The following is a 12196-nucleotide window of genomic DNA, read 5'->3' as shown; positions in this document are numbered from 1 at the left end:
TAGAAACTTATATAAACCTTGAAAATTTGGCTGGTGTGCAAGCCTTAGTTGATTGATGAATGCTCTATGTCCCTTCTCAATGTGCTTGTATGTATCTTTCTATGCAGCATCTTCACATCAGTATTATACATGTCAAGCAGGGCACTGAACAAGCCTAAGCTGTTCACAGGCGGCTCAATTGATTTGCAGCTGTAATTGAGTTACAGCAACCTTCAGGGAAAAGGCAAGGCAAATTCTGGTTAAAATTTTGATAGTGGGGAACATTTCTGGGTCCATTCTTGTACCGAGTCGGCATGCGAAAAAAAAGAAAAAAAATAGAAGAAATGAAAGGGAGATCCTCTTCTCCTCATGGCATAAATGAATCAAGATTTAATAATGATAAGTCTGGAGGATATCTTTCATTAATATTATACACTGGGGAAAGCAGTTATTTAGTATTACTTTTATTTAACAATTTTACTCCTCCTCATATTGATTGTTAAAAATTGCCATTGAAATTAAGCATCATGCCATCATCCACCAAGTCAGTGGCTTTCTCTTCTTCACCACCTCAGCTTGGGAGGGAAATACTGCAACATGCATCCCAATACCAAGTCAGCAGAGATGGGAGAATGTTAGCTGAGAAAAAACATACTTTTTTAGAGTATTGCCCACCTTCTCAATGAGGGACAGATAGTATGGCTTCACCTTCTCCACATCGACCCTGACTTTGCTCTTGCTGTAGAGGTCATATTTGCTGCGCATTTGGAATAGGAGGAAGAAATTAAAAAAAAAATGGAAAATTCAATTTTTCATTATCATTAGATTCACTGCTTGTTATGAGCTATAAAATATGCATGGGACTTACTTGAAGATCTGTAGCCATTTTAGGTTCTCTTCATCCTCCTTATTCATGAAATATTTATAGGTCCCCGACTGATGCAATGCTGAATCACAACATAATTAATTAGGTTTTGTTGGTTTAATAATCAGATTTAGTAAATATTACAGGCGATGGCTTATGAAAGGAGGTATTAAGCGGTTGGAGCGTACGATAGAATGAATGGTATCGGATGATGAACATTGCAGCTGAAGGTAGAGTGGTCTTGTTCTCCTTAGCCACCTGAATTGAATCCAATAATAGGATAAATATTAGCTTGAGCAAAAATATATGCAAAACAGAACCATTTGTATTAGGTTCATGAAGAAGTGAGAGGTTATAAGTAAATACCATATACATGTAATCGTCATGCCCCCACGACATCATTAAATTATCGAGTCCACATCCTTCAGAATAGACTCCAAACTTCGTGTTGTATTGAGGATTGTTGAAGTCAGGATTGTCTTTGAGGTACTGTGATGATATGAAAACAATTTTAGCAAGGTAATATTTTTTTCATTTAGATGGTAATATCAAACATAGATCTGTGTATGAAATTGACCTTGTAATGAACAATGGATTCATCAAAAGCACAACCTACAGGGAATGTGTCGCCTGCGGACTGGATGTTGTCAGTGAAAGGCATATGGATTGGAGATCGCTGATAACAAAAGAGTAGACATGGCACTCACCTACAACTGCCCACTGGGGAAGCTGCCCAAATTTAGGATGGAGAAGAACCTTTCCTAGATCTTAATTGCAGAAAAAATGGAAGCTGATTAGATGCCATTTGAATAACTATGCTCCACTTAAAAATATCATATGGACTGAAGAAAAACAACTGAAATATCTGTTTTCTCAAACAAAAAATAAGAAGAAGTATTGAGGAATGATTAGGGAAGTTCACTTTAACAAGAGTAGGTAGCCTTACAAAGATGAAAAGCATGAAATATTTGTAAAACTGACGGCAAGTAATTGGAGTGAAGAAGTAACGATATTTGGTTATAGTTAAATGCTATGGATGCATTCCATTTCATCTACCAAATGAAATGAGAGGTGGCTACTGCACCATCTTCTGAAAAATTAGAGGCCATAAAATGTTATATAGTGGCGAAAATGTACCATGTATAAGGGCAGTTAAATGCAACCAATCTTCACCAGGGTAGTCTTTCCTAATAGCTTCAGCACTCTGCAGCAAATGCTGGATCTGGGGCTCATCAAGATCAGGATCACTTTCATCCACGAACTCGTCAAGCAACTCACAGCATTCCCAAATGCTCATGTCTGCCTTGTTCAGCTTGCTATATTCCTCTCTCATCTTCTTCACCTAAATCATTTGTCATTGTTGATGAGCACCAATCCAAAGCCAAAGCTTAAATGCTCATTCAATTCGGGAGCATCACAAAAACAATCAACCACCAACAAATCAGACCATCTCACATACAAATTCGTAAGTCTGATGAATGTGGTTTATCCGATAAAACTCTTCAACGGAGTCTTTCCTCTCTGATTCAGCTTCATAGTTCCTGCCATTATTTTTTTTCCCTTCTCCATTACTTCCTTTATACAGTGATGAGAATATGCAGTCTGCATGTGCACGAAGTTTACAGAAGAAAGATACCTAAAAGTTTGGCCAAAGGCATTAGTTTCAGGAGCTGCGAATCCACCATCTGGCACCAACTCGTTTGACCCGGTGGTGATTTTCTTCTCTTTCCCTTCCTCTACAAGTGAAGGAATCACATTAGAAAACTAGACATGCTATCAAATAACACAAAATATAACCTTTAAATTCTTGCGTGCAATTAATAACCCATTTGAGTAGAAAAAGAATAAGAAGCCTTCTGATCTTTAAAGACTAGTAATTTTGAAAGCCGTGAGAAGAGAGATTACCAATCTCAGGATGCTCGATGGCAATAGTCATCTTCTCCAAAATTCAGAAAAACAAAAAAAAAAGAGAGAGAGGAGGGGAATATTTCTTTTCTGAAAGAAAAGTTAGTATTTGCCAACCAGACTTAGCCTGTCGGCACCTCCCCTCACCCTCCCCAAGAAGAGCTCCCAGATTCAGCTTGGGTTGGTGATAAGAGGAAGAAAGGAGGTATTTATTGGAGTTTGACATAGTTTTAGGATTTGAGAGAGGATAAACTGGCCAAAGACTGCACGGGAAGTTGGTCGACTGCTTGGGATAGGCATATTGATTACTATTTTAAGGAAAGGAGAAAAGTTCAAAAGGAGGAATTTGGTAAAAAGTTTAAGTGTTTAGATAAACCCTACCTTAAAAAAAAGTCAACTGTTTTTGTTTCAAACAAAGAGTTAATTGAGCCAGCGAATAGCATGGAGATCTCTAAAGCACGGTTGTCTCTTCTGTTTTCATCCAGAAAGTAGATCCACATTCAATGGGGCCAGGTAAGAGGTTGACCAAGTAAAATTACAAGTTGTTTGGATAGAATTAAATAAAAAAAAAGGATGGGAATTCCACTAGATAATCTCATGGTTTAGAATCGGTCATGAAGATATACCCTTGGAACAACCCAAAAAAAATAAGGGGGCTCGTGGGCCGGCTCGAAGAGGCCAGGCCCAGCCCGACCTGTGCTCGGCCCATGGAGGAAACGGGGAAGAAGACCAGAGCTGGGAGTCTTCTTCCTCCCCGATTCCAGCAGATGCAGGAGCTCCCAAGGGCCGATCCGAGTTCGATTCGAACTCTACGATCGCGCCTATCAATCTCTCCGCCCCCTCCTCCGATTTTCTTCACTCAAACCGCCGAGAATCGCCGCCAACTCCAAGACTTCTCCTTAGGTGTTCTCCTTCGATTTTCGCCGGTGAGGGTCGTCGGAAACGCCCGCCAGCGAATTGCCAGATTTCCGTCCGAACAGGGGTGCCCTGTTTCGGTTTGATCTTCCTGGTTTCGCCGCCGCCGACCGCCTCGCCGTAAGGTGCCGTCGCACCACCCGGGCCACGGCCACCAACAACCTTACCGCCCGGGCCTCTCTCTCTCTCCCTTCCTATCAGAGCTTATCACGGGCCTTCTAGCCCGCCCAACCCGGCCCAGAATTTTTCGGGCTTGGGCATTAAAAAAAGGCCCATGGGTCGGGCCTGAGCAAGAAAAGCAGCCCGACCAAAAAAAAGGGGCCGGGTTTGGTCGGGCCATTCTGGCCCATTTGCAGATTTCAAACAAAGAAAAAATCGGGCCTGTCGGGTCGGGTATATCGGGTCGAGCCGGGCTAGACGGGCCTAGAACCAGATTTATAAAGTCAGGTCGGGCCTGGACAAAAATTTAAGCCTGACAGTCGGGCCGGGCCAGGCCTGGGCATAGCCATCGGGCCTAATTTCTGCTGTAGAGTCCGGCCCAAGCCCGGCCCGGCCTAGGTTTTGATCAACTGAAGCTCCTCCTTGTGGACGTGCACCATCGAGTCGAGCTCCTATTTTTTTGGCCAACGTTGCAGTGGCCGCCGCCACCGGCGATGACCGTGGCTGAGAGCCATCACTGGGCCGTCAGTCGTCGCCGGGCTCGGGCTGCCTGGTGGCTCTCGTCCCTGTTCCGAGAAGAGAGGCAGAGCGAGCCCTCCCCTGCTTTGAGAAGAAGAGGAGAAGAGGGTTTTCTCTCCCCTCTATGGATTTTCTCTCCCTATGGGTTTTCTCTCCTAGTTTCTCTCTCTAGATTGGGGTTTTTTCTCTAGTTTGATCTGGAGAGATCAGTGTTTGTATGGACTATTAGATAGTGGATGAACAATAGAGGATTTTGGATTGTCAGATACCCTGGGTAATTTTTAATATTGATTTCGTTTTGTAGGAGGACAATTCATGGGACAAAGAGACGTTGAATAGGATTTTATGCACCCCAGTTAGAGGTGGGCATTGGGCCGGGCCGCCCATGGCCCGGCACAGCTCATAAAGGGGGTCGGGCTGGGTTAAGGATTTCTGGCCCATGGGCCAAGCCCGGCACGGCCCATAAGGGCCTGGGCTAGCACGATTCGTGGGCCAAGCACGGCACGGCCCGCGGGCCTGGACTGGCCGATCTCTTGTACGAGCTCCGCTTCCTCAACGCCGCCCAGTGCGCCGCCGCCGCCCGCCGCGTCGTTAAGCAGCGCCTCGACCCCAAGGGCGCCCAGGAGCTGGCTCGGACCGTCAAGGACTTCCCCCGCCGCCACGGGGACAGCGACTGGGCCCGCTTCTCCGCTTCCCACCTGGGGGACTGCCTCGCTTACACCCACTTCTGCCTCAGCCGGGAGGCGCTTTCGGCCGGCGACCGGATCGCGGCGCTCGAGCGGGCGATGGAGGCGGCGGAGACGGAGGGGGCCAAGAAGAGGATCGAGGAGGAGATGGAGAAGGCGACGAGCGGAGGGAGAGAAGGAATCGAGGAGAGCGAAGGGGCGGGAAGGGTGACGGTGCCGGTGGTGCGGCTGAGGTACGGGGAGGCGGCGGAGGCGACGTCGGTGGCGCTTCTACCGGTGTGCCGGGCGGGGGAGGGAGCGTAAGGGGTTGCGGCGGCGCCGGGGTGGTGTAGGGCGGAGGGGGAGCTGGGGGTGGTGGCGGCGGAGAGGGGGTGGGGGAGGTGGATGGTGCTGCTAGGGTGGGGGCCGGTGGCAGCGGTGGGGGAGGGGGGAGGGGTGGCGGTTGAGTTTAGTGATGGGAGGGTGCTTCCGTGGAAGGCGAGCATTAAGTCGGGGATGGAGGAGGCGGTGCTGGTCGTGGCGGACCGGGGGAGGAAGGAGGTGGCTGAGGAGGACGGCTTCTATCTGGTCAAGGAAGGCGAGAAGGGGGAATTGGGGGTGGAGAGCGGGGATAAGCTACTGGAGAAGGGGGTGGAGGAGGCACTGGGGACGGTGGTTTTGGTGGTGAGGCCCCCCAAGGAGGAGGAGGATGATCAGTTGGCCGACGAGGACGGTGGTTTTGGTGGTGAGGCCCCCCAAGGAGGAGGAGGATGATCAGTTGGCCGACGAGGACGGTGGTTTTGGTGGTGAGGCCCCCCAAGGAGGAGGAGGAGGATCAGGTGGTTTTGGTGGTTTTTGGACAGCCCGTCTCGTGCCTGGCACGGCCCGTGCCGGGCCCGGCATGGCCCGCCACCCCACGGGCCTAGGGCCGTGCCGGGCTTAGCCTTTAGGGTAAGCGGGCCGTGCCAGGCACAACCTGTTTAGTAACAGGCCGGGCCAGGCACGGCCCGTTTGGCCTGTGGCCCAGTGGGCCTGGGCCGGGCCGGGCCCGGCACGGCCCGATGCCCATCTCTAACCCCAGTTCATAGATCACGGTGGTTAGTTTGTGTGGTTATTAGTGAAAAGGTAAAAATTCTTACTGACCTGCATAATATAAATATTTTTGCATCTATCTATGAATAATGTGCTATGATCCAATTGAGTAAGAAGCGGAAATAGTTTTATAATGATTTTTGTATTAAATTATATTTTGATCATATTTGCTTGTGGTTGGTATTATAATGAATGCATGTATGCGCATAACCTACACTTGAATAATTAGACCAAAAGATGTGGTGCTCTAGACTAACCATGTGATATTGGTTGCCCAGTCACGGGCTGAAAACGTGACTGTGGTTAGTCTAAAGCCGGAAATAAATAAAAAAGAATTGATATATAGATGTGAACTGGATTGAATAAATAAGGACTTTGGATTTATGTCGTTGTTATGGCAGGTCCCGTCACAGGCTGGAAATATAGTACTTTCGCAGGCCCCATCATAGGCTATAAATGTGGAACTAAAATTAGCAGGCCCCGCCACAGGCTGGAAATGTGATACTTGGCAGCCCATCACAGGCTGGTAAATGTGGAACTAAAATTAGCAAGCCCCGCCACAGGCTGGAAATGTGATCTTTAGCAACCCCACCACATGCCGGAGAATGTGACTGAGATTTGGCCCAAAGTCGTTAAGATAATTGAACCAGATCAAGTTAACAAAGAATGGAATGAAAAGCATCGAAAATACTAATAAAGATTTATGAGCTATCGTATGATATATTACTCTTGAGTGGCTGGATTTCTATTGATATTTGATGTTCATATTTATATTGATTATTCGAGCATTGTTGATAGCCAATTTGTGATTTTACAATGTGTGCAACGTTTTCTTGTGGTTTTCAAACCTATATTATTATCATGTTGGTGAGGATGTGTGGGAATTCTTATTGGGCTATAAAGCTCACCCCCTCTTCTATCACTTTTTCAGAGCTGCAAGATGCATAGACATGGATAGGATAGACGCAGAGTGCGAGTGTCAGAGTCATCAGTTAGTTAATCAATTTATTTTGATACCAATGAACACCAATTTGATTATTTGGATACGTTGGATTTATATATTTAAATTAATTAATTAATTATAAAATTATCGGATTTTTGTGTTCATCTTAGGCCTTGCATGATCTTTAGGGCACTACTCTAGGGCTCATGCTGCCGGCTACATATCAGACCCGGGTGCTGGGTTCGGGGCATGACACACATGCAGCGGACTATGAGGAAAAATTATAGAAAGCACCAACAAATATTATCCCATCCCATAAATTTACTCTGACCTTTACCTTAAGCACTCCTGCTTCCCTCTTGCATCCCTCAAACCATTTTTATGGTCTGGATGAATAGTGATACGTCAAAGACATGGTGCAAAAACATGAATCTCCCTTTTGGGAGAATAGGAGACTAATGAGCTTCAGCCACATTAGTCACCTGCAATTTTATTAAAAGGAAACAAAAAATTTATGTACATACAGGAAGACTGAAGGCAAGAATTTACATCTGAAACAATGAAGAAAGAAGATTCAAAAAAGGAGCCAACAATAATGCTTCAGTAAAAACCTCAAAGCAGTTAAAAACATGATTTTATTACTCATAAATCAGTTGGCCATTCCATATGACATGTTTAATCAGCCTTGAGTACTGTTTTAAACTTAACTTTAAAATTTGCTTCACGATCTGTGTGTTTATAATTAGTTTTCTAAATTTGGAGTTTTGGACTTAATGCAACGACACTTTTTTGTTAAATCATGAAACACTCTTCCAATATATGTGATGTCAATGGACTATAATGTTAAAAGTAATGCCTTTGGCATTGTTTGACTTGTTGCATTTTAATTTTGTTGGAAATCCATGTGAAAAGATGGTCAGTGGTCAATATACTAGTTGGATCCAAAAATTCAATGGTTTAAACTTTTGGATCAACTTGAGCAAGTCCTTTAGATTTCTTCCCAACAGTGGTATTAAAGCTAATGAGCATGATCCCGTGCACAACTCTCAAAGCAGCAAAGTGTGGCTCGATATTGATGGGGCACAGCTCTCAAGGCAATAAAGTGAAAGAATTATGTGATGTACTCGAATAGAGTCGGCTTGGGAGTGGTGGATCAAAACCTAGGAGTTGAGGAGGATGTAAATAGAGCTCACACAAATGGGCGAGATTGTTGGAAATCCACATGTATCTCAAGATCTTTGGATTGATAGACTAGTTGGGTCCAAAACTTATAAATGCTTTTTAAGTTTTTGGGTCAACTTGAGTTCCAATATGTATACCTAGTCTTCTCGATTCGGACTCTTTGCCTCTTAACAATTTTCCAAGAAATTTGACCCATTAGAATAGCTATTAACATGAAAACAAGTGGTTTAAGAACAAGCGGATTGATTGATGAACAAACGCAAATGTTTGTGAATAATCCCTCTATGATCGAGACAGTTGCGGTTTGTGGAGTATTGTCTACACTTAGATATGCTCATGGTTGCAATTTGGATTAACTAATGATCATAAGCACCATTAGATGTGCTCATGGTTGCAATTTCATTAGATTAGCACAGCCAAGTCCCTGCTATTCGATTATATTTATTTATTGCAAAATATTTAAACCACCTTGTAAATTTTCTACATGTTCTTGTTAGTTTTCAGTTAACTGCATGCCCTTATTGTATGTTGCAATTCTCATTAGAATTTAGCCCTTTTTCTCATGCTATTTATTAGAACATGTAAAATACCTTTAGATTCTTCACTACCCTCTGAAGGAAAAAGGGTCATGTTACATGAAAAATTCCAGGTGGAAAACTTACTAAAATATTTTCTGAAGTTAATCTTAACAATGTCATGTCTGCTTAGCGAGCAAATCAACAACATTGTGTAATCCAGCAATATATTATACATGGGAAAATCTAAGTAAATTTAGGTGTAACATATCACAATAATGGTTTTGTAAATAGTTCTTTTGGTCTTGGACTCTGAGGACCATACACATTATCAGGAAAGCAATCAATATCCTACTACCTTTCGAGGTAAGGAGTTAGAAATATATCTCCATGTTTTTGTTAAACAATTGTCAAGAAATATTCTTGCTTGAACGATTCTTGACACTTCCAAAATTTCGCTAGGGTTGACATGTTGAGGTGCATTTGTTCTAAAGAAAATTTTAAAAAAAATTTATTTTTAATTTTTTTTAATGAAAGTTGGTTATCCTAACTCTTCCTCAAAAATAATAAATAATTTTCTTGGAAACTATTTTTTAAAAATCAGATACCAACATTATTTTATTACCTCCCTCCATCTGGATATGGATTTTAGCAATGCATGACATTTAAAAGTTTCCTTTCATACATTATTGATTCTTAATTATGTTGACTAAATAAATTGATATTTTCTTTTTATTAAGAAAAGTTTTATGTTCGAATATGAATACAATTCTTTCAAAAAAATAGAATTGTGATGTCAGATGCAAAAATGTTGCATATATCCTTTGGTAGCAAGAATTTTGGCCAAGCTACATTGGATGGCTAGAAAGTGAGATTAACTAACATAGCTGTAATTAATAAGTTAAAAAGAAATATGTAGACATCACTTGCTTTAATCACATATAAGTAGCATAATTAATGCTTTTGAGAACATTTGATGAGACTAGATGTAAGTGAAAATCAATCAAGACTTCCCATAGAAGTAAAAGTCCTAATGAATTGCCAATAATACCAAACATTTGTTTAGTTTAAAAAGAACTATAAAGTGAAATAAATTTGTTTAAGTGGGTATAACATGCTTTTTTCTTAAAAAAAATTGTTACTATCTTCCAAATTTCAGTGCTAAGAGTTCAAAGCTGAAAAGTTGAGAGCTGAGCATGCAGGTTACATGCTGTAGTACAATTCTTTTAAGCATTTGACTTAAATCAACTCATTTGTATGCAGAATAGAGATAACATTAGCTATCAGATTTTTATTGGTGCCTCCATGCTTTCGTGTCGTATCCATCACATACTAAATTTTATAAATTACAGTTTAGAGTGTTAGCTATCAGATTTTTAGTAACCTAATTAAACCATGCATTACTTTAGAAACTTTCGATTAATAGTTATTTGAAATTAATTTTTAAAAAACAATGTTTTAATGTCAGAGTACAAGCTATCATGGAAAATTTTTAAGCAGCAGATTACATTTCAAAACTAAAAAGAATTTCAGGCATGGAAAACTGTTTAAAACATAAGAGCATTTTCCCATCAATTACTAAGTGCTAGTTCTGCTAATGGAATCACTTGATACTCTCAGTTACAGCAATATAACTCTAAAAGTTGCCCAATGATCTCAAGAAAACGTCAAGGAGTTCCAAATATTTCGAGATACTTGCTACAACAAGGGTTCTAAAAGTAGCAATCATATTGCAAAGATCAAGTGAGCAAGGTACTGAAAGAATGCAATTGATTAGCAGATTGGATTGGTCAGGATGGAATTTCAGCCACAGAGTCATGGTTGCCTTAGAATGTGTACAAAAACAAAATTATGAGCATTTTTTAATTATGAATATTTTGTGACATTACAAACATGAGCAAAAAAAAGTTATTTTACTAGCCAATGATTGGACTGCGGTGTTTCACTCAAGAATTGAGAATGTAAATCAATTTTATTCAAAATTCATATATAAGAATTACCTTCTAGTTAAAATAACTGATCTTGAATACATATGATATAGCTTCGACATTCTGTTTTGTAAGAGAGATACAAAAATGATCCAAAACACTTCCATAGATATTAAAGGCAGCCTCTGAAGTCACCCTGGATATTAGGATGACTTAGTATCGTGCTGAAGACAAATGTTGTCTCAAATCTTGGTGGGATGCCCCGCAAGATACCAAAATAGAGTACTATCCTGAATGTAAAGGACTGTCCAACTATTATTCTAGCATCCCGATCGGCACATTTTTGGACATTCTCCATCCCAAGTATCGACTCGGGGTGGAACCGTGGCGCATCCCATTCCATGGGCAAACCAAAATAGTGTTGTTCCATAAAATTTAAAACCTCTTGCTTGTTGTGTAACTTAGCATTTAGGCCCAAATAAATCGAATATATATCAAATGTCACTAAGGGGCTTAGTTTTAGAGTGAGCCAAGAATTATAGGTACTTATTTGCACTAGTTGTTTATTTATGAGGCCAAGGTAGTGTTGAGGTTGAGCCAATCTTCTTACATTATTGAAATTTCAAAAAAAATATAAAAAGCATGGATTTACTGCTTATGTCCCATCTCTCTCTCTCTCTCTCTCTCTCACACACACACACACACACACTAACTATATATATAGAGAGAGAGAGAGTATGCGTGGGCTTCTATATCTTTATTTCTGCACTCAAAAAAGTCTGAACTAATCGTTATTTGAAATTGATTTTAGAAACCTAAGTTACCACATATCAAAGTTAAATGATCTAGTGTACGGAAGTCCCAGGGACCATTAAGTGAAAAATTACTTTTCAAAGCTAATAGGGATTTTGCTACCCATTATTGAAACGTGGCCATCCATTGCTAACCCAACTCATCGCTTAACCCCCAAGAAAGGAAGACAACCCAAGTAAATCGTGCATAATTAATGAGGAAAGATTCTCTAAAAGCCGGCGGTTTCTTTCTCACTCCGAGTTATGTTACTAGAATTAATTGATATTATTAATTGCAATGATATGCTTATGTGGCTTTATGATTCTAGCAAGTAATTTAGTAATTTTAAAATATTTGTTGTCACGGTGGTCCCATAAATAGTCTATCATATCACAAAGGTTAAAAGAACAATCTGACAAAAGTACAGAGCTAAGCATCAGATTGGTAGCTCCAAATCTTCTGAAATTTCTATATCTTGTCTATAGGATAGATTTTTTAAGCTAGTAAAAATTTGGACAAAATCACATTAGATATCTTGAAAGTGAAAGTAAATAATAGAGTTTTAATTACTTAGTAAAAAGAATGTTCGTGGAAAACAAGTTATAAGAATATATGTAAATGATAATTCAACTGAACTTTTGGCAGAAAATGGAATCCTGGAGCCGTAAAACTAATACATAATTTCTAGAATTTATAAATATCAGCCGACGTGGGACTGAAAACTCACGACGAATAGA

At 41.2% G+C, this 12196-nt stretch overlaps 1 protein-coding gene across 1 annotated transcript; it reads right to left on the bottom strand.

Annotated features, from left to right (window-relative positions):
* Positions 1-315: 315 nt before the first annotated feature.
* On the bottom strand, positions 316-2927 carry LOC120107551 (probable inositol oxygenase). Its single transcript, XM_039120869.1, has 11 exons — positions 2750-2927; positions 2481-2580; positions 2304-2385; positions 1982-2186; positions 1552-1611; positions 1422-1474; positions 1211-1333; positions 1033-1102; positions 848-926; positions 655-736; positions 316-569 (listed from the first exon to the last, which is right to left on the bottom strand). Exons 1-11 carry the CDS (start codon positions 2778-2780, stop codon positions 543-545), a joined length of 912 nt encoding a protein of 303 aa, XP_038976797.1. The 5' UTR covers positions 2781-2927; the 3' UTR covers positions 316-542.
* Between the last annotated feature and the right edge of the window lie 9269 nt (positions 2928-12196).

The sequence above is a fragment of the Phoenix dactylifera genome, unplaced genomic scaffold (assembly GCF_009389715.1).
Source record: "Phoenix dactylifera cultivar Barhee BC4 unplaced genomic scaffold, palm_55x_up_171113_PBpolish2nd_filt_p 000898F, whole genome shotgun sequence".
Classification (NCBI taxonomy): Eukaryota; Viridiplantae; Streptophyta; class Magnoliopsida; order Arecales; family Arecaceae; genus Phoenix; species Phoenix dactylifera.
This window is presented reverse-complemented; position numbering and strand designations above follow the sequence as displayed.

Bases quoted from the DNA above. Each gene is read 5' to 3' on its own strand.
- LOC120107551 (XM_039120869.1), bottom strand. From the start codon at position 2,780: ATGACTATTGCCATCGAGCATCCTGAGATTG. The intron at 2,581-2,749 runs GTAATCTCTCTT...CTTCACTTGTAG, and splicing joins CATCGAGCATCCTGAGATTG to AGGAAGGGAAAGAGAAGAAA. The intron at 927-1,032 runs GTACGCTCCAAC...GTTGTGATTCAG, and splicing joins CCGATACCATTCATTCTATC to CATTGCATCAGTCGGGGACC.